This window comes from Desmodus rotundus, chromosome 6, assembly GCF_022682495.2.
Source record: "Desmodus rotundus isolate HL8 chromosome 6, HLdesRot8A.1, whole genome shotgun sequence".
In the NCBI taxonomy this organism is placed as follows: Eukaryota; Metazoa; Chordata; class Mammalia; order Chiroptera; family Phyllostomidae; genus Desmodus; species Desmodus rotundus.
Genome location: NC_071392.1, coordinates 140,445,944 through 140,470,531, shown reverse-complemented (window position 1 = coordinate 140,470,531; position 24,588 = coordinate 140,445,944). Strand labels below are relative to the sequence as shown.

Sequence of the window (24,588 nt, the reverse complement as noted above, 5' to 3'; positions counted from 1 at the left end):
AAAGCGTCAGTGAGCGAGAACTAGCATTTCCTGGCTCAAATAGCTACAATTCCTTGAAGAAGATTGTTAAGTGAGAGTATGGTATTCGATACAGACTTGTCACCAGTTAACCTAAGGGAACACCACAGTGCAAATCCCTCCAAATGTAGCCGTAAACCTCTTCCTGTTTTGCCGAGCTTTGTCTACGTTCTAACTATTGCACCAAGCAGGTGGAATCCCCCCTGGCTTCAGGCTGACACAAGATTCCCTCTGTGTACACGTACTCAGTGGTCATTCTTGGCAGGAGGAAGGTAATTTGAGGAAGTGGGTGAGAAGAGAGAATAGGGAGCTTGGGGTTCTGTTCTCACTTTGCTACTTAACTATGTGACCTTGAACATCTTCATCTCTTTGGGCCTCAGTTCCCCATCTGTTCAAGGAGGGTGTTGAACATCTGGAGCTCCCTTCCCAGTGACCGAGTCCTGTAAGAAGGAGAAACATTTTGAGAGGCGATGATTTAGCTTTCAGCCTGATGCGTGCAGTACTCTCAGGGGTACTGGGAGCGTGGCATGTCACCACTTTGAACCCAAGTTCTCGCTGATTGTTCCCCAGGGAGAGGACAGTGTCCAAGTGTCCCAGAGAATGGGCACAGAGGACCAGTTGAAGGCCCCAGAGAGCGCCTCATGGTGGCCTTGAGCCCAAGACCCTGGGCCTAGCACGCGTGCTGCGGTACGCTCTCTGAGCACCCGCTCTTCTCCGTCCCACAGCACTTTCACGAATCTGTTTGTGATTATGTCACGGATGCCCATATCCAGCCTTCTAGGGTGTGAGGTCTGTGAAAACCGGGACCAAGTCTTGTCCCTGTCCCTTAGTCCAGCGCTGGCACTTTGTGGGCACTAGCTGAGCATTTGCTGAATGAATGAATGAATGAATGAACGAACGAACTGGTCCAGGCTGGTCACGACAGCAGAGACCCCACCCAGGCTCTGCCCTAACCCAAGGGCTCCCAAAGAGGCAAAAAATGGAGAGTTGGGGAGCAGAAGAGGCAGGGCACAAAGAGGCCAGGCAATATCATGGAATTGGAAAGACCACTCACTTCCTGGTCTCAGATCCTCAGGGAATGGGGGATGGGAACGGTCTGGAATGGTCAACTTTGGGAATAAACACTCATGGAACCTTTGACTTGTAGAATTCATTGATTCATTCATTTATTTATCATTCATCAACTGTTTTTTGAGATTCTACTTTACCAAGCAATGGAGACAGGAAGACAGGCATTAACCAAATCACACAAGTATCTGATTACCAGTTAGGACTGTGTTAGGATGGGGAGGAGCAGGATTCCAGCGGAGACATGGGAAGGGGTGGATACAGTGCACTGGAGGAAGAATTAGGAAGGAATTTCTGAAGAAGTGCTATTTAAGGAGAAACCCATAAGAATAGTAAGAGCCAGCCAGGCAAGCTTCTGCCAGGCTTAGAAGAGGTTTCCTTTCACGCAAATGGCATCTTTCAACAGGATTTTGAGTGAGTCGTGGGATCTTGGAACCCCAGAAAAAGAATCTCAGAATTATAGAATCTTAATCTCATAGAACCTTAAAGCAACCACTTCAAGAATAAATGGAATCTCAGAGTGTTAGAGACTCAGAGTCTTTTCAAATAAGAACAAAGGCAATCTTAAGGGATCCTTTGTTCCTATGCCTTCTCTCTACCATTGTACAGAAAGAACAAATAAAATTACGAGAGCATAAACCCAGCCAGAACTAACTCTCACCTCTTATTATTAATAGATCAGGACTGTATCCATTTAATAATAGTAGCAATGTTTATATTTATTGTCTCATTACTACGTGCTCACTGCTGCTACGTGGTTTATATCATTCTATCAGTAAATTCCAGCAGCCAGCTTCTGAGGTGGATACTTTTACACTAACTAAATATTATGACTAAGAAAACAGAATCTCGGGGTTGGGGGCGGGGAACAGGGTAATGCTCACTCACTTAGCATGGGGTGGAAGCAGGCCCCAGGGCGTTTTCTGCTTATTTGCTTTTTAATGTCAAGACCCTGCTATGAAACTCTGTCCTGGGCAGGTGGTTTTCTAATTGCAGCAACTCACAGGCCTGCCCTTTTCACAGGGACCCCAGCCTTCCTATGACTTTCCCTGTGGGGGTCAAGGTCATGTCTTGGCTTGACTTTGGTGTGGGGTGACAAGCTGCCTGGAAGGTCCCCCGCGCACTCTTATGTCCAAGCAGTGACGCGTTCTGAAGACCTGAATGTGCCGTTGAACCTAAAAGAAGTGTCTGTCTCTGGGGTCCCAGAGACAGCATTGGCGTCAGGGACCATGAGGTCCAGTCTGAGTTCAGGCACGAGACGGCTGTCACACAGGCTACACTGGGGCCCCCCTGGGTCCCGGTGAGTCCCCACCAGCCAGCGAGGCCGCATATCGTAGACGGGATTACAGTGTCTGCTCTGCCAACCTCCCCTGTGAAGGAATAATGGATGCAAACGTGTTTGGTGACTTACAAAATACACAGAATGATGCTAAGGTGCAACGGTGTCTCTTCCACCTTGTGAGGGAGAGTGCCCCTCCATGGAGAGCAATTTAGCAATGTTTTCTCCATAGTCTCAAAAAATATTTGTTACTCTTCCAAGTTTTAGAAAACGATCTCAAAGTCATGTTGGAAAAAATCAGAGTCAACTTAAATGTTTAGTAAGAGGCAATTAGATAAATTATGCTACTAATCATACAATGGAATTTAATAGTTATTTAAAAATCTTTCAGAACATTTAATCACATAAAAAGATATTCACAATAAAGGTTTATAAAAGATAAATTAATATTTGCAGTAAGTTTCAGTGTTCTGCAAAGGAAAGTGTAAGTATATGGCACGTAATACTCCATACATGCCCGTATATTATTGCTATTGGTATGTAATAAAAGAATGATGTGTTAATGTAGGATATCTCTGGATTGTAGGATTATGACTTTAAATCTTTTTATCTTATGATTATTTGTAATGGCTACTTATTATTTTTGCAGTAATAAAATGAACAATAAAAGCCAAGAGAAAAGTGGTTCTGTGGTTTCTCAGCCTGTCTTTTACTTGTACACTGCTCCTCCATCTCTGCACCCTTTCATGGACCCGCCTGCCCAAAACTAAGCAACCGCACGGTGCTGGGACCCCACAGCAGAAAATAATCTGCCTCACACCAAGGGGTTAGTAACTATGTTCACTCCCATAGAGAAAAGAAGTCCTCGGCTCTTACAGAAGAGTGCGAGACCCTAAGACAGTCCTCAAGGGGACTTTTGGAGGAAGGGGGCTTCCTGGTGGTCACACGAACAGTAGTACCTGGGGCTCCTTCCTCTAGAGAACTTACCAAAGTGAGACGCATTTCTGGAATGCCCAGCACCGGGCACCCTCTCTTGGTGGAGGCCAGCAGAACTGAAACCTGCCAGCAGGTGGCAGTATCTGACTATTCCATCTTCCCCAGAGGGCAGCCTGGGGATCTGACTTCTCCCTTAAATCAGAGAAAGTCAAGTCGGAGGGGGTGGGGTGGTGGGGGGTGCGGTGAGAAAGTCCAGAATCCCAGTCTATCGTTCTGGCCCGCATCCCACTGTCTCTCTTACACACGCTTTTGGAAGGGTCGTGCTGTAGAGGAAGGGGTTTGGGATGGGGCCAGAAAGATGAAGTCATCTTAGTGGGTCTCTACCCCATGCTTGCCTGCTTCTACGGGCTAGTGTGTCCGCATAACATAGGCTGACTTACTATTTTTATGACTCCCTGGATGTTTAGACTGTTTCTTTTTTTGTGGTTAAAAATACACCATTGGGCCTCAAATCTTTCTCTGCATTTCAAATTATTTTCTTAGGACTGGTTCCCAGAAGTGAGATGACCGACTCAAAGAGAATGAGTAGTACATTAGCCTTTTTCTGCAGCTCAGGAATAAGGCTCCGGGCCCTGCCCCCAGGGGGACCCGGGTCTCCACCCTGCCTCACACAGGGGAGCTCTCTTCGGGCAAAGGTCAGGATTTCTCTGAACTTTCGTTGGCTGCACTGTAGATTAGGCCTTTGGACGCCTCCCCTGCCCTCACTGCCCCATATCTTTGCTGGTCTTCCCAGCGAAACTCCTGGAGTAAGTAGTTGACACTTTTATCCTAAGCCCATTCCTGTCTGGTTCTCACCCCCAACACTCCACCAGGTCTGCTCCTCGGAGCACGGAAACGTTGACCTTCCTGGTGTTAAATCCCTGATGGATTCTCGGGTCCTGTCTTACTGGACTGAGAGCAGATTTGGCACAACTGATCACTTCTTCCTCCTCACAGCACTTTTCCCGCATGGTTTCTAAGATACCACACTCCCCAGGGCTTCCTTCCACGTCACAGCAGGCTCTTCCCAGCCACCCTGGTGGGAGCCTTTTCCTCTCCCTGACTCAGTGTGGCCTGCTCTCGGCTCTCTTCTCCTTGGATGACCTCATCTCCTCCTCGGGCCTTGAGCAGTACTCCTATGCCTAGGACTTCCGAATTCCTGTCTCCAGCACTGACCTCTCTTCCAAACTCCACGTTTGTCTATCCGACTGCCTCCGTGACGTCTCCTCCTGGATGTGTGATAGAAATCTTACACGAACTGTCCAAAACTGCACTCCTGACCTACCTTTTCCCCACTCCCACCCCCAAAACGGCTCCTCCTGCAGTTCTGCCCATCTCAGTTCACAGTAACCCCATTGTTCCAGTGGCTCAGGCCAAGACCCCTGAAGTCATTCTGGACTGCTCTCGTTTTTCTCACCTCATATCCAGACCTTCAGGAAATCACGTTAACTCCACCTCCCCATACAAGCAGTCTGAGCATTTCTCACCACCTCCATTTCTCCCACTGTGGCCCAGCCGCCTGCACCTGTTGCCCAGGTTACCGCAAAAGCCTCCTAACGGATCTGCTTCTACTCTTGCCCCTCAGTGGTATTCAGAATTCTTAGTGGTCTGAATGACCTTTAAGACATGTGTCATCTCCAGAGTATATAAAGAACTCTTACATCTCAACAACAAAAAGACAGACAACGCAATTTAAAAATGGCAAAGATTTGAGTAGATATTTCTTCAAAGAAATACAAATAGCCCGCAAGGGATTGAAAAAATGTTCAACATCCTTAGTCATTGGAGTAAGTCAAGTCCAAAACCACAATGCCATACCATTTCCCACCAATTAGAACGACATTAAAAACCAAAAATATCAAGGGTTGGCAAGGATATGGAGAACGCTTGTGTGTTGCTGGTGGGAATATGAAGTGGCGGGTGCAGCTGGAGGTCGGTCCCAGATGGCCACGCAGGGGGAGACTGAGCTCGTCCCTCCCCCAGATCACATGGAATGCACACCTATATTTAGAGCCATTCTTCCTGGGAGACAGCTGAGGGCCGATCGGACAGCTGCTTCGAAACAAGCAAAAGAGAGATTGAGGTTGCACAGAGGAGGTTGGGGAAACGTGAGAGCTCTTTGGGAGCTGAGGGAATGCTCCAGGACTGGGGGAACCACACTAAATAAATAAATAAATAAGAGCCCGGGCTGGTGTGGCTCAGTGGATTGAGCGCTGGCCTGCAAACCAAAAGGTTGCTGGTTCGATTCCCAGTCTAGGGCATGTGCCTGGGTTGCTGGCCAGGTCCCCAGTACAGGGCATGAGAGAGGCAACCACACATTGATGTTTCTCTCCTTCTCTTTCGCACTCTCTTTCCCTCTCTCTAAAAAGAAATAAAATCTTTTTTTAAAAAAAGAAAGAAAAATGGTGCAGCTGTGGTGGAAAACAGTTTAACAGCTCCTCAAAACGTTAACTATAGGATCACTATATGAACTAGCAATTCCACTTCAGTAAATACACAAAAGAGCTGAAATCATGCGCTCAAACAAATATTTGTACACGGACACTTATGGCAGCACGGCCCACAGTGGCCCGTCTGCTGATGAACGGGTAAGCAGCACGTGGTCCATCCACACCATGGAACACGGTCCAGCTGTAAAGAGAATAGAGTATCGGCGGGTGCTACGTCAGGGATGAACTTCAAAATGGTATCGTGATGGTTGATTTTATGTGTCAACTTGACTGGGCTAAGGAATGTTCAGAGAGCTAGTAAAACATTATTTCTGGGTGTGTATGTGAGGTTTAGCATTTGATTAGTTAAGAGATTAACATTTGATTCAGTAGACTAAGTGAAGATCACCGCCCTTCCAATGGAAGGTCGCAGACCCAATCCACTGAGGGTCTGAACAGAGCAAAAGACGAAGGATTATATTCTCTCTCCCTCTCTCTCTCTCTCTCTCATTGAGCTGAGATGTCCATCTTTTCCTGTCTTTAGACCTCGGAGCTCCAGGTTCTAGGCCTTAAGATTCTGACTGAATTAGACCATTGGCTCTCCTGGTTCTCCAGCAGGCAGATGGCAAATTGTGGGACTTCTCGGCCAGTTCCTATAATAAATCTCCTCTTATATCCAGTTCTATAACACCCTATTGGTTCTGTTTCTCTGGAGAACCCTAATACAGCTTTGCTAAGTGAAGGAAGCCAGACACAAAGGGCCACATATACTGCGATTCCATGTGTGTGATATACTCAGAACAGAGAAACCCAGGGAGGCAGAAAGCACACTGGTGCTTGTCAGGGGCTGAGGGGAGGGGAGGGTGGGGAGTGACTGCTTAAAGGGGTTTCTTTTAGGGGGACAACAACGTTTTGGAACCAGATAGAGGTGGTGGTTGCACAACAGTACGAATGTGCTAAATGCCACCAAACTGTTCATTGTAAATGCTTAATTTATGTTATGTGCATTAAAAAAATTAGGGGACAAAAAATGTCACATCCCTCCTCTGCTCAGCTCTCTGCAACAGCTCCCAAAATGCCTCAGAGTAAAAGTCTCACAGGGGCCGCAAGCCTCCACCCTCACCCCCGCAACGGGTCCCTCCTAATCTTCAGGTAATTATTACTTCTTAACGATTGTATTTATTTATTTTTAGAGAGAGAGAGGCGAAGAGAGGGAGAGAAACATCAGTGTGAAAGAGAAACATCAATATGTGCCCCAACCAGGGACCAAACCCACAACCCAGGCATGTGCCCTGACTGGGGATCAGACTGGCCACCTTTCCACTTCGCGGGCTGACACCCAACCGAGCCACACCGGCCAGGACATAAGGTAATTATTTTAATTTCCTTTTAGTCTCTTAGTAGATTCCACTGATCTTTGTGGTGACCACGTAGCATCACTCTCATTCGCAAGCCTGGTTCACCTGCTGTGCTCCATCGCCGCACTGTATCATTTCAGATTACAACAGGCTGAACTTCATTGTAACGACACCCTAACCATCTGGCTGCCGTGAGAGTGGAAGCTCCATGAGGGCAGGTCAGGGGTCCACTTCCCATTGGCTGACTTCTGTCTCCCAGCTCAGTGTCTGGCATGCAACAGGTGCTCAGTGTTTGCTGGGAAATGAGGAGATGAAAGGAGTTTCCAACCAGGTCTCCTCGTGGGAGGCCGGGAGGTCTCTGAAATAGTGACAGATGGAGGACTCTCTTTGCAAAAGCTTTGGTTATCTTTATCTGTCAGATGAGGAACTTGATAATCAGACAACTTAAATGTCACACCCAGGGAGTCCATCTGCAGCTGAGTGACAGCCCACAGTTGCCACCTTTCTATCTTTTCACCAAAGCAGAATTTCTAAGGGGGGCAGAGGATGGGAGGTACTACTGAATTTCATTGCAGTATCACCTCCTCCAGGAAGTCTTTACAAATCCCCTGGGGGATAATTACTCTCAGTTTCCTCTGGATTCCCAAAGAGTTTATGGCTCCAAAAAAATAATCTATTGTTTTCCGCACAGCCCTGGATTAGAACTACTCTGAAGGCGGGGGATCTTTTGCCTCCCTCTCCTCTGGACAATGCACTGTCCAGAGCCAGCCCCTCTCTGGAGTCAGCTTGCTCAGCTTCCAGCCCTGACTGCACAACCTACTAGCTGTGTGACGAGGGTCAGAGAACAGGGCTTCTCTGGATTCTTCTCTCCTGGACGCGGGTAAGTAACGTCCCGGATCTGACGCGCTATTGCTGAATGGAATCCGATCCAGCAAATAGAGGGCTCGGCCTCAGTTTTGTCAAGCCTCCATGTTGTTTCTCAACAAAGTTTTGGCAAGTAGTAGGAATTTGGGGGAAAGTGTCCAGAACTGGAAATCAAGAGCCCTGACTTCTATCCCTGAATGGCCATGTGACCTTAGCCAAACCCTCCCCCCTTCTCTAGGTCTCAAGTCCCAGGTCTGAGCTCAGGAGGTTCTCGAGGAGAGGACCCCGCTGGTGACACGCTAAGATTCCCGGAGCAAAGGAAAGTGGCGGGGGGAGGAGTGGGAGGAGGGGAGGTGGGGCGGACCGGATTGGCCCCTGCGCGCCACGTGTCCATCCCGGGAGCAGACGGCTGTCCTCACGACCCGCCCTACGCTGCGGTTGCTGCTGCTGCTCCGCTAACGGGCTTCCACCCAGGAGCTCCGCGTCGGCGCGTCCGTCTGCGCGTCCTTCTGCCCGTCTGCCGGTCCGTGACAAAAGGCTTTCGCCGCGCGGTGAGTGGGTTGAGGCCCAAGAGGGTATCGCTCTAGGGCCCCCCCCACCCCCGCCGGCTGGGGGCTGCAAGGACGCGGGGCAGATCAATAAACGCCCGGTCATCCAAGATCCATGCCTCCCGCCGGGATACGGGGAGGGGGTGCCCGGGAGCGGGTCGGGGGGATAAGGGAACTGGAACCCAAGGGCGCGGTAACTCGAGAGGGTCCAGCCTGGGTGTGCCCGGGGGAGTGCAGTGGAGCTAATAAAGAGCTGCAGGCGAAGAATCGGAGGCGGACGGCGCCCTGGCTGGGGGAGGGGAGGAGATAGAAAGGAAAGGATGAGCCGGCTCTGCGGAGGGTGTGGTCCAGGGTCTGGGGGCACCTGGGCTAAGGCGGTGGCAGCTGCAGGTCCTGCTTTGTGGTCGGAGGGCGCTGGAGAGACGTTGAAGGCCCAGGGCCGGGGACTGCTGGACGGGGATCTAAGGATCCGACTCGGAGGAAGGGTGTGGCTGAGCTCGAAGACCCGAGACGTGAAGGGTCAAAGTGGCTTGAGTTTGTCGTTGCGGGGGGACCGGCTGTCCACACCTCAAGGTCCCATGGACCCTGCTTGCCTCTAAAGGAGGCCCTCAGCTGGTCTCCGAAAGGGAGGCAGGGGCCCCACCCTTCTTTCTGCCCTCCCCAAGCCCATTTCAGGCCTTCCCAAAGTTTAGGGCCTTCAGCTAACCCCTAGAACACTAGCAGGGTGGTGAAGTTCCTTGAATAGAATCCCAGCTCTAGCAACAACTTGCAGTGTGACCTTGAATCAGTAGCTTTCCCTCTCAGCCTCAGTTTCCCTCTCCAAGCCCCAAGTTGATAGACCCAGCCCCTCTCCGAGGAAACAGTGGCTGTGAACATTGATTTATTTGTCAGCTGCAAGGAATAATTAATTACAGGTTTGGGAAGTTTTGATTACAGGCTTGTATAGGCCCTGACAGGGGAAGGGGCAGGGGGTCCACTGGGAGGATGCCCGCAGCCTTTGCCTCCTCCCACCTCCTCCTTTCCTCTAAAGCCTGGTGGGTCTTCCAGGACTATTCCAAATTTGGACATATGGCTCCTGGGTTTGTGAAAGGACTTTGGTTTCCAGAGTCCTCCCTTTCCCTCACTTCCCCCTCCTCCTCTGCCCAAAGCACACCTTAAATCATGGGCCCCACTGACCCAGATGGGATATCCTGACCTCTTGGTCCTTCCTCTTCTGGGTGAATGACCTGCCCAGCTTTGGCTCCCACGGACTCTGCCCTTCTGGCCCTCAGGGCCTGCCCCATGCAAAGGGGACCAGCCTGGAGGTCAGTGGAAAGCTGGGTTATATAGTTCCAGGTGCTGGGGGTCTTTGGGCAAGCCCCTTTGCTCTCTGGGCCTTAGTTACTACCCGTCTGTAGCAGAGTCTGCTTGAGTCAGCCGCCACTTCCAGCGCTGGTATTCTAGGATTCAACTGTTGTAAGACTGAGAATTCTGGGAGTTGGGTGGGGCTGGGGAGGGAGGGGGAGGCCTCCGTTCCCCCTCTGCAGCTGTGACTGTCACTCACCCATCTTCCATTGCCTTCCACCCCATTCCCAAGGCAGGCTCCCGGGATACAGAACACAGTTGCAGTTTCTGGGTGAGGGCCGCAGCTGTTGCTGGGGCAGAACGTGTTGTGGGTGTGCAGAGGAGGGGGCTGCCCCTGGGAAGTCACAGGCCTGACTGACCTCTTGGAGCCAGTTTCTGGGACGGGGTGGGGGAGCTCTGCAGAAATGGGTGGCTGCCAGGGTCTGGAAGCTCTGCACTGCGGCATCCAGAGGGGCCCCAGGCCAGCAGCCCCAGCCCCAGCCACCAACCAGCTGGGTGCCCTGGGCACACCTGCCTCCTGGGCCTTAGTTCCTTTCTCTCTAGAGGGATGAGAGGTATGTCCTTGGCACCCAGCTGGTAGGATGGGTTGGGACTGTGTGGCTCTTCTTGTAGTATCATTCTAGGATTTTCTGGGGAGGCCCAGTGGTGTCACCTGCCTCACCCCACCCAGGCTCTCCAAGATACTTCCTGGGTGGGGACAAAGCACAGGATGTGGTCTTTACCCTGATTTCTGAGTGTGCACGTCCCCCATGGAGGAAGTCTGCCTGTGTGGTAGGGGTGCCTTTATGCATATAAATGTCTTGGCTTGGAATCAGCCACATTCCATTGCCTTTCTTCCTGAGCTTGAGGGGCCCCCACAGAGACTAGCTAAGGAGGAATGACTGTCCTTGGGTTCTTTGAGCCTCAGGTCCCCCACCTGCAAAGTGAGGATGAGTCTGAAGTTCACCCGCATGAGATTCTGGCGTGGCAAATGTAAAAGTGCCTTGCAAACTGCGGAGTGCGGTGCACGGAGAAGCCAGTGCTACCGTTGCAATCCCAGAGGAGTGCGGTGCTGTAGAAGGCAGGTGACCTGAGCCTCAGGTTCCTCGTCTGTGAAACGGGTGTCCTGGTGCTCCTGGAATAATAATAAAATAGTAACTTCTATTATTTATTAAACCCATCTTGGCAGGCCCTGGCTGAGCCTGTGATACGTGAGATGCTGTACCATGTCCATTTTGTAGATGTGGAAACTCAGCCTTGGAAAGTTTAGGGAAGAAATGATACACTCACTGAATGTGTCCAGAGTGCCAGGGCCTCTTCTAAGCTTTAAACATCTCTTAATTCTTTCTGTCCGCACCACAGCACTTTTATCTGCCGTCTTACCTGTGATGTTAAGTACTTGCCCACGCCGCCTGTGCAGCAGGTCAAGCCTCAGTCGCAGGCCTTGCGGCTCCAGCCTCTGTACTGTGGGATACTACATTTGCTGTATCTCAGCGAAGTGGCTTGAGCTGGGATTCAAACCGGGGGCTGTCCAGTTCCAACCTTGGGCACCCCAGTGATCTGGGGCCTTGTCCAGCCCTAGGATCAGTGCTTCTGGGTCAGGAGAGGGAAAGATACTGCTCTCTAAGAAACCTGAGTGCACGAGCTGGGGGTGCCCACACACAGGGCCAGGAATGTCATTTACCCAGGCGGCTCCTGGAGGGCCAGGGGGCTGGTCCTGGGTGTCTCCTCTGTGTGGGCTGGGGGAGGAGCCACCAGGAAAGACAAAGGGGAAGGACCTCGATGTTATAGGCCAGGGGCCTCTGAAGTAAGAAACAGCCAAACCTGTAAGAATTTCTGTGATTTTATTTGAACCAAACTGACGACAATTGCAAGAGGCAAAATCTTAAATGGATTGAGAAAGTGCTCCAGAGACTGGCAGTTCCATCACTTCCTAGACCGGAGTCAGCGGGGAAGATGTGAGCGTCACATGAAACCCACTGGCCATAGGTTCGGGAGGCAGGAGAAAGCCCAGGGGCCAAATCTCTGGGGTTGGGTAAGAAGTAAAAGGAACAGACACATACTTCTTTTACATTTGTGGATATGGGAGGGTTAACAGTCAATAATGAACAGTAACAATGAGAGGATTTGTGGTCACGGCCCTGGTGTGGTAGTTGTGCCCCAGAAGGGTCCGGAAAAAGGGACCTTACCTTGACATTCCAAAGGTCTGTTATCTCAGATGCAAAAAGACTCCAAACTGGATCAGCTAAGGTTAAGATCGACCTTTGTGAGGAAAACTTCTAGCTTAGAACTAGACTGCCCGCTGTGACTTGCTTTTAGTTAGAAAGTTTCATTTCAGGCCCTCCTGTGGGGTTATTTTTGGTCTCCGGGTTTGTAAGTCTCATCACACAGGCCTCCCCTGAGGTCGTCAGGGTTAGTGCGTCCATCCACACACTAAAGGTGACTGACTTCCTTTAGTCCGAAAGGTGCAGGAAAAAACGTTCAGACTTCTTATTATGCGTGCTTTTCATCTCATGCTTAAAAAGTATTTTTATCCTGATGAATGCACAGCTATTTTCTTTTGTTCCTGGTGGTGCATAGGATCAAAAACGCACATGACTGCATCAAATTGCCAGCTTTGTTGGTGGGGGGGGGGGGGGACTCGTCTATCTTGGTTTTTATTCTGTCCCCAACTCCTACGAATGGGCATGCAAGAAGTGCTCAATAAATGCTTTTTGAAAACTGAGCCCCTGCTTAATTACTCATTTTCTTTATGAGTTGGGTAAGTTACTTAACCCTGTGGGTTATTTCCTCTCTTGGCTCTATAGTGAGGAAAAAAACCACCAGGCTGGTTGGTTTATTTTATTCTCTTGAGGGGGAGCAGAGTTTGCCACCCGCAAACATGCCCTTTTTTTGAGGGGGGGGCATATTGATTATTTTAAACTGGTTGTGTTTTAGAAACAAATGACTCAAGAAGAGCCTTTTACCTCCCGCTTCCTTGTCTAAAAGAATTCAGATAGAAACACCTGGCTCAGGAAGAGGGATCACCTTTGCATATTCACCTTGGCAAGTCCACCTGAGCTTAACGTGAGCCAAGTGTGGCAGACGGAGAGGGACCCGGCGAAGGCTGGTTGTTAGACACCCCCCTCAGGGTCCCGTTGTTTCCTGGGTGGCCCAGATGCTTGCTCCTTCTTGTCTACCTGTACCTTGCCTGCCTCCTCTTTGAAGTCCAAGCCACTTCCCCCTTTCTCCTTCGTTCAAGATGGTTTCTAAGCCTCAACTAGAGATTTGTCGAGTCCCATATTCTTATGGAACCCTTGTGTGTACACACGTGATGTTTGGTTACTCTCTCGTTAAGCTGTCTCATGTTTTTATTAAACCAGCCGGAAGAATTTAGAGGTCTAGTGAAAGGAGAATTATTTTTCCTTCCTTACACCGTGCTTTTTCAAGGGGGGCTCTAAAGACAGCATTAAAGCTACTCAGTGCATTTCATCCAGCAACTGTGACGAGCCACAGGCTCTGATGGGGGAGTAGCAGGGACGCATATACCGTACTTTGCACGAAGGAGAAGAATCATGACTCACAGACATAAAAATGGCCATGTGCTAAAGATTTTATTTTGTTCATTAGTTGATGACTGGGCCAGGCAGATGTTATAACCAACTCCAAAGAGAATCAGTGCACATTCTGTCTATTGAAAGGAATGTACAAATGGATGGAAGCTGGTTTTTCCATCAGAGGGGTAGAGAAACCAATTGGACTTTCCCAGACAGGACCAGAGGAGCGTGACTACAAGAACTAGTTTGTATTACCATCAGGTGTCCCAACATTACTGAGCTCAAAATAGCTCAAAAACAGACAGCCTGGAGAGGCTGAGGTACAGATTTGCCCCCACAGTGCCGGGGAGGCAAGCATCCTCCGTGTACCAGAGCAGGGACAAATCCACAGGGGTTGACTCAAGCCAGCCAAGTGTAGGTGGTTTCAGAGTGCTGTGGGGCTTCAGAGGCCGGAGAAATCCCTCCTGGCTTCCTAGAAGAGTTGTCAGAACCATTTAGGAGAGTATGTAAAAATTACCAAAGCATAGAGCCGCTGAGTCAGAATCTCTGGGGGTTGACTTTATGTGTATGTTGGTTAGTTTGAAAAACGCCCCAGAGGTTATTAATGACGTCGGAATGAAAAGGCACTGGTGTGATGCTAGAAGGCTGGGTAGAAAACGCTGGTAGGTGAGATTCCTGGTTTGGCAGGAGGGGGCAGAAAAATCAGGGAGGGTGCCAAGGGCCTTGAATGTGGAGCTATGGGGCGGCCTGTGTTGAGGGCAGGGACACAGCTCAAGTTGGAGTCCCTTGGGCACTCCCGGGGCACAGGAGTTTGGGTGATATTTTTTGTATGATCTTCCAGGTTATTTCTTGATTTTTCTCACATTGCCCTCCCCACACACCTGGTTTCACACCCTCCCTAAAAGTACACTCTGTGCCCCCAGAGCCCACAAGCCACCTTTTAAGGACAGAAATGCCTTTTCTGATGCTGGTGTTTCGGTTCTACCTGACATCTCCTTTCTCTCTTCCTCCCCCTGCTTGATTGCATTGAGTCCACACCCTTGGTGGTGAACTTCTATCAGCCTGAAGCCCTGATGTACGTCTTTAATTTTTATGTATGTGTAACAAACATCAGAAATGAGGACCACGTTCTAATGATGATGGCTATGGCGACAGAAACCGCCACTCACTACACACTTCATCTGTACCTGTCCGTGCTCAGTATTTCACCAGCCTTATTTCCTTGAATTTTTACAAAAACCTTATGAGATGATCATTTCAGAGATGAAGAAGCTGAGTCAGAGAAATGACCTAACTCACTCAAGGTCGTGAACTAAGAATTTGCTGTGTCAGGATTTGAACTCAGGTCATTGGAGCTAAACCTGCACTCTTCCTTAGGATGCCACGCCACTGCCCTTGTTAATGTTTGGGCTTGTCACAGTAAAGGCTGCCATCGATTCTGTTCTTGCTCTGTGCCCAGCACTGTGTAAGAGCTGTTCCTTCAGTGTTCATTTATTTCTCAGTATGTGGAGATATCATTTGAATGCATTTTGCAAGTGTGGAAATGGAGATTCAGTTTAGGTGACTTACATAAATCACAATTTGGTGGGGGGAGCAGAGCTGCGCCCCCAGCCACGCCTGACCTCAAAGCCCAGACATGGACATGACCTTCCTCTGTCCACCTGTTGCCAACCAGAACACAAGACCTCAGCTCCTGTCTTCTTGAAGGAAAGATTTCAGTTAAGAGACAAAGTGTGATAAAGCAGGCAGTGATGTTTTGGCCACAGCAAAAGCACACTCAGATGGGACATTTATTAAAGCTGGGGACCGTGAAACAAGGAAGGACTTCGCACAGAAGCAACAGCAGAGCCGAGGCTGGGCTGCGTTAGCTCACTGGAAAGTCGAAGAACCGGGGGCCCAGGGGACGCGTTCAGGGGCTGGCCCCGCTCACTGCCCACAGCTCCCCTGACGGCAGTTCTCACCTTGCGGAGAACCTTAGCGAAGTGCAGGAAGGAGGGGGCGGGGAAAGGCACTGCGTGCTGGAGGCGCTCCAGGGCGGAGGCTGGGTCCTCGGTCCCAGTTTTTATTTCTGTCTTACTGGAGGGAATCTTAGGGAGGTCGGAGGGGTGGGTCTCAATAGAATATTCATCAGCTTTCCAGGTGTGTCCTTTCAGGGCGTGGTCTCCACTGATTGGTCGGCACAGGGTCATTAGTCGGCGCTGCCTGCTGTCCTGAGGCAGCTGTGGCACTGCTGGCCTGGTTTTGCCGCTTTTCTGGGCCTGGAGCTGAAACAGAACTGAGGCCGAGATGTTATCTTCAGGGAGGAAAAGTCAGGGGATCTACCAGCGACATATGCTGGGGAGGAGAGGTCACCCCGGGGGCAAGGCCCTTGTTTTCTTAGTTGTGCCTGTTGCTAGGTACCTGGGGCTTTCTGCCCTGGTGACCTTGTGTACCTGGCCCACCGTTCTTGCTCTGCTCCTGCGCGCCTGACTGCCCACTCTAACTCAGCGGTGGGTTTGCCCAGCCCCGCAGTTGGGCAGCAGCGAGCCACAGGCCCTGCCGGCTCTGGTGGGTTCTCTACCCCAGAACTTTCTTCACAGAGTCAGTCCTGAGCTCCCAAAGAGGAAGGGAGGAAGCATGGTTGCTGGCAGGCTCAAGCACTGAGGCAGGTGGTGGCCAGAGCAGCCCAATGCCACCAGGCTACCTACCCTTGAGTGGGTTTCTGGAATGATCAGCCAGGATGAGCTCTAGTGGACAGCCAGGTCGGAAGATTCAGGGTCCTAGGAGGAGAGAGGTAGAGGTCCAGAGGGGCCACACCTGCCAGTTTTGAGAAACTGTTTCGAGGAAGGTGATGAAACCTGCATACTGGGGTGGGGGTGTACTAGAGAAGAATGCCGGGGCGGGGCGGGGGGATGGGGGTCCTCGAAGGACTGATACTCTGAGACAGGCCTTTGAAGATTCCTGGTTAAAATCTGTCAACGCCTCACATCCACCCTGGGTTTTCCCAAACAGGGAGTGACAGTATCCCCATGTTACAGATGAAGAACCTGAGGTCCAGAGAGGGAACCTGGCTCGTCTGAGGTTGCAGACAGATTGGGAACAAGAAGCGGGGGTCTCTCCCTGTGGTCTCGTCCTAATGTCTCAGCGCAGCCAGGGCTCAGGGACATGTGGATGCTTTGTTAGGACGTAGGGCTGGAGGCAGAGGTGTTGGCTGTTGTCTGGGTTCGGCCAGTTATTCACCCTCCCACTAGAAAATCAGGGGCTCAGAGTAATGGGTCGTTAAGGACCTTCTGGGTTTCTGAAACACTGGATATAAAACATTTATTTAGGCAATTGGGAAGTATGGTCTGTGTTGTTCTGGGAAGAATCAGAGCTCTTGTAAAGCCAGGGTAGACCAGGGTAGACGGCGCCTCCGTGGTTAGCTCCGGAGTGTCCCTGAGCCCTCCGAGGAGGGGCTGCTGGAGATGGGCCCCCTGGACTGCAGTCTGAACATCTAGTTCTGGAAGAGGCTTGCTCTCCATGTACACACAAGACATGCACTCACAGGACACACACATAAACAGAGCTGGGAGTATTTGCCCAAAGACTCGGAGGCCCCTGCTCTGCGCCGGCACTCCTAGGAAAGGGGCTCCGGTCCAGACGGGCCTGGGCTGCAGCCAGCAGCCGGAGTTTCCATCACCAAGGCCAAAAGAAAATGCTTCGAGGCTGGAGTTGCAGCTGACAGGCCTCAGCCCTCCCTCCCTGCCTCCGCTGACTTCTTGGGCCTCCCAAGCCCCTGTTTCTCCGCTGGCCTTGGAGCTCCTTTACCCACGCTTTCCCCAGGCCCCGAGGAAACTCAGAACTGCATCAGACCCAGGGGTGGATGTGGGCTCCCTCCCCTGCGTTGGGGTGAGGGGGGAGTTTCCGTTTCCTGGGGAGAATTGCATATTTTCACCAAGGGGCCCCCGGTTGTCAGGGAAACAGAAGTGTGTTTGCAAGCAGATCTCTGTCCTCTGCTCTTCACTCCCAGCCCCATCTCATGTCTGTCTGCTCCTGCAGTGTGGGGACCCACTGTGAGCAAACACGACAAGCCTGTCCTCAGAACTTCCCACTAGTACAGTGAATGCCACCATTTACCGAGAACAGATCTCCCTGGCCCGCATTTGGACTTGAGATAACCTGGAGCTCAGACATGAGTAATGTGCCCCAGGTCACATAACTAGTAAGTGACCAAATGGACTTGAATCCAGGTTTGCCCCTGTGACTCGAAACCTGCGTTCCCCCGTATGTCACCCAGCCACCAGGGATGCCACAGAGAGAGCAGGGTTATGGACTGACATTAGAGGCTGCTTTCCTCTAAGGATTTTTGTTTGTTTGTTTGTTTTTCTTGGGTTTGTGTTTTATTGGGTTTTTTTTTTTTTTTTTTTTTGAAGTACGCTGGGGTAGATGTGCAGAACTGGAAAGCACTGAGCTGAAAAGTCTCCTCGGTGTCAACGCTCTCTCCTAGCTCAGCTCCTCATAGCCCTTACTGAGTACGTCGGATAGAGTTGTTATTTTTACTTTTAAAAAGCGATATAGTCCTGGTCGGGTGGCTCATTGGTTGGAACATCGTCCTGTACACCCAAAGGTTGCAGGTTGGATCCCCAGTGGGGGCACGTGCTTAGGTTGTAGATTCAAGGTTTGATCCCTGGTTGGGACCTGTAAGGGAGGCAACCAATCAATGTTGCTCACATCCATGTTCCTCTCCCCCTCTCTCTCCCTCCCTTCCCCTCTCTCTAAAATCAATAAGCATGTCCTTGGGTGAAGATTTTAAAAAAAAAAAGCCTTCATTTCCATAAAATGGAAAGTACTGGTCTTCCTTTCTCTCGTTTTGAAAAGATTGTTTCACTTCCATCTTTGCCTTCCTGCTGGGAGAGCTCATTGGCCTGGCCCCTTCCCCTTCCTTCCCCTTTTCAAACCAATTACACCCTCTCCTTCACCTCTCTTTAGGTAAGATGCCTTGGTTTCTTTTTTAATTTTCTTTTTCAATTGCAGTTGACATTCAGCATTATTTTGTATCAGTTTCAGGGTACAGCATGGTGGTTAGACAGCCATATATTTTCCAGGTGGCCCCCCCCCCAGTATTTCAGGCGCCCACCTGGCACCTCACATCATTACAATACTGTTGACTGTTATCTCGGTTTCTTTCCCTTTCGGTGCAGAGCCTGTGTCCTCACATCTCCTCCAGGAGGTCACTCTGTATCTTCAGTCACCCCCCTCCATGACTCTGTCGCATCCGAGAAAATTCTCAAGTCTTTGTGGTGGCCTCAGGCTTGGGTCCCCTGACCTTGCATCCTGCATCCTCCAAGTGTCCCCATCCCCATTCCCCGCTGCCCTTGCCACTCTGCACTGGGGTATCTGCATGGTCCCTGAGACCCCCGACCACTGTCGCTCTCTCCTGACCAAGCTTTTTATCTTTTCTCCCGAGTTTTTATCACATGCATGTAGAGCCTGCCCCATTACAGCATAAGCTCCAGAAAAGCAGGGCTTGAAACCTTTGTACTTGCTGCTGTGTGCTCAGTGCCTAGCGCGGTGCCTCACCAGAGTGGATGCCGAGGAAGTGTTTATCGACTTGCGCAGGAACCGTAGCCCTTCAGATACTGCCGCAGGTGACCGGGAGGCCCTTGGGTCTTCTCACGTGCAGGCCGCTGAGCCCTGGGTTCTGGAACCGTGCTTGGTGGCTTGGAAAGAGAGAAGCCATGGTGCCGGTGGCATGGGCTCTGGAATCTGGACTTGGTTGAATTTGGTTGTAAGCGGTGTGACCTTGGGCAAATTATTTAACCTCCCTCAGCAGTCTCCCTGCCAAGTTTCCTCCTGTTTAAGAAAGGGGAGTCTGCTGTCGGGAAAGGTTGCTGGGAGGGTTAAGCAGAAACCATACCTGGGAAGGTGCCCTGCCAGGCCTGGAGGAGTCGCACAGTCAGTTGTGACCTCTCTCCCCTGGGTTCCAAGTCCCTCTCCCATCCTGGTGTGTCTGGACACTGGCTAGTCTAGCCATTGTCCTCTGAAGAACTCAGCTGGCCCTGAGCCGGGGTTTGGGGTGTCTGTAACCCGAAGGGCTGGAGGCAGCTGGAAAAGAGCCAGGGGAACATGGTCTCCCTTGGGAGGAAGGAAGGGTGAGCTAGTTTGGGGGAGAGAATGGAGGGGAGCAGAGTGCAAGGGAGTCTCACGGGGTCTCTTTCTTCTCCACAGTGTTTGCTGCAGAACCTAAGACCATGGCCAAGCCAGCACAGGTAAGGAGCCCCTCCCCCCGAGGGCCGAGCTCTGCTGTCCCTGGGCCTGGGCTCCCAGAGTCACCAGGCATGCTGCTCAGATCCCTGGTACCTTCAGCTCGAAAGGAGCAGGAGAGGTTCGCAGGCTTTGTTGCTCCTGTTACCAGTCACAGCTCTTTCAGACAAGTGACTCATGGCAGCACACAACATCCTAAGCAGAAAGGATGTGGGTTGGTGCACATGACTGAGAAGCCCAGGCCTTTAGGTCTGGCTGGACCCAGGGGCCCACATGGTAGTGTCAGGATTCTGCCTCTGAACTGGGATTCTTCTGGGTGGCTTCAGTCTTGGGCCACTCCCTCCCTGCTTTGGCACACTAGTCACCAGCAGCCCCTGGCTTTCATTCTGCTTCCTGGGCAGCTGGGAGGAAACAATGTAATTTATTCCCCATGATTCCAGGGAAGTCAGAACTTGGTTCTCATTGGCCGGGCCTGGCTAACTTGGACCCAGACAGTGGAGTCAGTCGCACTGGAGCTTCGTGGCCCAAGAGTGGTTCCCCAGGAAGGGAAATGGGTACTGGACAGGCAGAAGCACTGGAGGGCCCTCTCTGTCCCGGAGATGGAAGTGCTCCCTGTCACGTGCATTTGAATTAAGTTCCCCCGGCTTAGGAGACCCCAGTCTTTCATGCCCTGGGACCACTTTGCCGGGCAGTAGAATTTGAGGTGTATCAGAGCTTTTGCTCCTGTGGGCGGCCAGGATTGGGTTCTGTCCCGGGTAAGAGCTAGGGGTCATTCCGTGCCAGGATTTGCCTGAGAGAGACCCCTGTTTGCGGGCTTTAGAGAAAGAGACGTGGTCACTGCAACAATAGGATCGAAAAGGGAGAATCCAACTAGGGGACATCTGACTCGGCCCCTTTTGTTCCTCACTTTGATCACAGAGCTTCTGGCCATGGACATAACACAGAAGCTGTGTGATCTTGGGTGAGTTCTTTGCCCTCTCTGGGCCTCAGTCTCCATTGCAAGTGGTTGAGCTCAGTGCAAACTAAACTCCGTCCCTGTCGTCACAGCCTGGCACCATGGTTATGGGCAAAGATCCAAGGCAGAACTTCTGTTGTTCTCCATTCCCACATGCAGTCATTCTCTGAGTACTTCCTGAAAGGCATTCGAGTTGCAAGGTCCTAGGTGACCGAAGTGGGCAGATGAGGCCCTGGGAGATCAAAGGGGCCAGAACATGGGCTCAGATCTTTGGACTCCTCGTCCAGTGCTCCCAGACCACTGGATTCATGGTTTTTTCTTGCCATGGGTCAGGAGCCAGTAGACATCCTGTAAGCAAGAGTCCCAGGGTGGCAGAGCTTCAGGGGTCCAACGGGGTGAGTTAGAGTCCCCCATGCACGGTGCTGATGCTCTGGTGGGGCAGCGAAGGAGCTCTGGGGGTGCACAGGTGGAGGGAACGGCGATAGCCGCCTGGGGGAGCTACTCGGAAAGAGCCGGGGGCTGAGATGTCTGGTCAGAGGGGACGCTGGAGCAGAAGGCCAGCAGGGACAGAGTGCAGTGTGTTCGGGGCAGCAGCCGTAGTTTGGCAGGCTTGGAGCACAAAGGGTTAGGGAGGGGAGGAGGTTGCAGTAGACACGGCAGAGGAGTGACAAAGGTCTTCCACCCTTGATCTTAGCCAGAAGGCCGAGAAGCTGGACAGTTGTGTCTACTGCTCCCAGTCATTAGCACCTTTGCTCTGCTTCTGGTGTGCCCCTTCCCAACACAAGTGCGCACACGCACAGAACAAGCCACTCCCTCTTCTCTCCGGTCCAGGTTGCCCCCAGTTGATTCTGCTGTGATAATTGTGCCATCGCTGTCCTCCCTCTCTTTCCATTCAGGAGAGGGGAACGTGAGGCCCAAAGACGTGAAGAAATAGTGTGGTGTCCTGGAGGCATGGCTCTGTGGCTTCATTTGCACAGAGTTGTCTGGGTTTGAACGTGCTGATGGGCATAAGAACACTCTGAGGACAGGGCAAGAGGGGCAAGTGCTGGTGCCTGGAACTCAAGAGGTGCAGAGACGAGGGCCTGGGTCAAGTCTGAGCAAGGCGGCTATTGGGAGGAGTCCTGGCTGGTGGCCTTCTCTCTGGGTGATGTCACTTCTGCTCCCGAGAGGCCTTGGGGCTCCTCCTCCAGCAGCAGCCTGGATGGAGCCCAAGACCTCAGAGCCCCAGGGTTCAGGCTGCTCACCAGCTGGCATCAGGACCTGCTGAATATTTCAGGGTGGAAAGTCCCTTTGCCTTTGCCCTCCCCTCCCCTCAACCATGGGCATCTGAGGCCAGGAGCCCGTCTGCCAGAGGTGAAGTGGGGATGGCTGCACAGGTGGCACTTGGAGATGCAAAATCCACCAGCGTGGTGTGAGAATGGCCGATGGTGGCACACCTGGGCCTGGATGATGTCAAGGACTGTCTGTCTTTCAATGTGACCAGTGCTCAGGCTCCCTGCGCCCCCTCGTCCCGTGGCTGTGGTCCTGCGGGGTCCTGGGAGAGCTGATCTGGCTGGTCATCCCCAAGAGATTTTAATGTCCTTGTGCAAAGACCCGTGAGGGAGACTGGCTCTGCCGCTCGCCCAGCCTGTGAGGGGACGTCTTGATCAAACCTTGTGTCGGTCATTCAGTGCACCTTCGCCCGGGATGGTGTTGCCTCATCTTTAAGCTGTAGCCCCTGCCCCAAACACTGCCTCAGCCACCGAAGTGTGTGTGTGGCAGGGGAGAAGGTGGAGGTAGGAGAGTAGCAGCAGGAGAGGATGGTCAGCACACTGCTGCTGCTGAGACCTCTGCCCTTTCATGCTGGGGACACGCTACTATCTTATCTTCTCTTTGCTCTGGCGTCTGCACTGAGCAGGAAGTGTCTGGACTTGCTTCCCTGAATGTTGCTTGTTCCTGCCTCCAGGCCTTTGCCATGCTGTCTTCTCTGTATGAAGCCCCAGACTGACCCCCACCCGACCCCTCTTGGGGCCAGCTGTTACTCATCCTTCAGGGCGCAGCTTAGTTATCACCTCCAGGAAGTCTTAGATCTGCTCAAAGCATACTCAGTCGTCATCCATTCCCCACCCCCTTCTGTCTAGGAAACAAGTGTGCAGGGAGTGGTGTCTCATTGTGCTCGGCCCTGTGCTGGGCTCTAGGAATGCATCAGTGAGCAGGACAGACGCTCATACAGCGTTCTAGAGGGAGGATCTCTTTTCTGGTTCCAGAACTTGGCATGTATTCCCCTTTTCTTCTCTGCCCAGGGCTGGATCGGGTTGCAAGGGATTCACTGATGGCGGGAAGAGGACCGTGTCCCTTTTTAGTCACCCGCCCTGTCAGTACTTTAAATAGCAACTCTGGGCCCACCACGTGCATACCTCGGAGGAGCCAGCAATGGCAGACGTAAACCACAGAGCATCCAAGTGTCTGGCCAGGTCCGCAGTGCCGGCACTGGGAGATGCAGGACGTGATTGGAGGCTCATTGCGGCCCATGCACTTCTTTCTCCTACAAGGCAGTTTTTGTGGTCTATCCCCACTGTTTCCATGAAGCCTTCCCAGGTTCCCTCCCCCAGCTGGACTTGACCTCTGCTGTTTCCTCACCTTACTTTGCCTCTGTCTTAGGTATTTCCTACAAGCTTTATGCTAATGTGTATGCATAATGTCTCTCTTCTCCACTGGGTCGGAAGCTTTTTGAAAGACAGGGTTAGGTCTTCCTTCTTCCCGAATCTGTAGCTTGCAATATCACGCCAGGCCCAGGTCAAGTGCCCTGCCCCTGAGCTGTGTGTGCTCGGTGTGTGGCTCTCACAGCTCTGCACACTCGCTCTCCTGGACCCTGTGCTTCTCTGCCCCTGTAGCTGACCCACCTCTGACTTCCCTGTGAACCAGCCTATTGTGCATTCAGGTTCCCTGTCTGAGATCCCCTGGCTGTGCTACGAGGACCCAGCCAGCTTGTCCTCAGATACCAGTTCACAGCTCAGTTTACTGGTCCCTGGGGGGCGGCGCCTCAACTTGGCATTGTCACTGAGGGTGGCTCTGGGCTCCCCAGGCTGAGACCCCCATCCCAGAAGCTGGCAACTGCAGGTTTCCTGGAGCTGGAGAGCGGAAGGGACCAGGCCAGACAGCTGGGTTCTGGGGACCCTGGCTTCCTTTCTCGGGCTCGGTTCCTTTGGTTCTGTGATGGAGATCGTCTTAAATGCGTCTCCAAGTTGCTAAACTAATCACAATGGAGGCAAAGGGGCTTTTTAAATCAGAAAGTGCCATAAAAATATGCAGGGCTCTCGTTATTCTTATAGGGGTCATTTCCAGTCCCTGTACTCAGCCTGGCTTTTTCTCTCTCCTGGGTCCTAGGAAAGTGGTGCAGGGCCGTGGGCCTGGCTGAGCCCCCTCCCTCGGGCGGGGAAGTGGCACTGTCCTCAGGGCACGTTGTGGTAGGAGGTACCTGGAGAGCCATCCCCTCCCTCGCCCAGGCTTTCTGTGGTCAACACTCAATTTTAGGTGATTGCAGCTCAGCTTGGCACTGCCTGGGGCCAGGGTTGGACGTGTGACCTGGAGTTGGGGTGGGGAGCCCCATTCTGGGCCAGGGCCAGGGTCAGGGCCAGCAGCTCACGCTCTGCTTTCTCTCCACAGGGTGCCAAGTACCGCGGCTCCATTCATGACTTCCCAGACTTTGACGCCAGCCAGGACGCCGAGGCTCTGTATGCCGCCATGAAGGGCTTTGGTGGGTGCCAGACCCTGGGAGTGGGGTCACAGGAAGGGGGGCGGTGGTATCCCCACATGTGGGCACATCTCAAAGCCCTTTCAGGGGTGGGGGCGAGATGGTAAGATGTACTCTCTCATCTTTTGTCTCCCTTTTTATTTTTTCATGATTTTATAGTGAAATATTCCAGACCGATAATGAAAGTTTCCACAGACCTGCCACCTAACTTGCTTCTTCATATAGTTGGAAACTCCCTGCAGGGCCTCCTGCTGATAACCCTCTTGGGGTAACCGCTACC

General features: G+C 51.9%; 2 protein-coding genes across 3 annotated transcripts in view; one reads left to right on the top strand and one right to left on the bottom strand.

The window, feature by feature from the left end:
• The window catches only part of MYOZ3 (myozenin 3), a 373,398-nt gene that overhangs the window by 104,131 nt on the left and 244,679 nt on the right, over positions 1–24,588 (bottom strand). The gene's annotated exons all lie outside the window — the stretch shown is intronic.
• The window catches only part of ANXA6 (annexin A6), a 48,516-nt gene continuing 32,311 nt past the window's right edge, over positions 8,384–24,588 (top strand). For both annotated transcript variants that reach the window (XM_024576836.3, XM_024576835.3), the window contains exons 1-3: positions 8,384–8,542; positions 19,585–19,625; positions 24,221–24,311. In XM_024576836.3, coding sequence (XP_024432604.2) covers positions 19,608–19,625; positions 24,221–24,311 — 109 coding nt within the window. In that variant the 5' untranslated portion in view covers positions 8,384–8,542; positions 19,585–19,607. The remainder of the gene's footprint in view (positions 8,543–19,584; positions 19,626–24,220; positions 24,312–24,588) is intronic.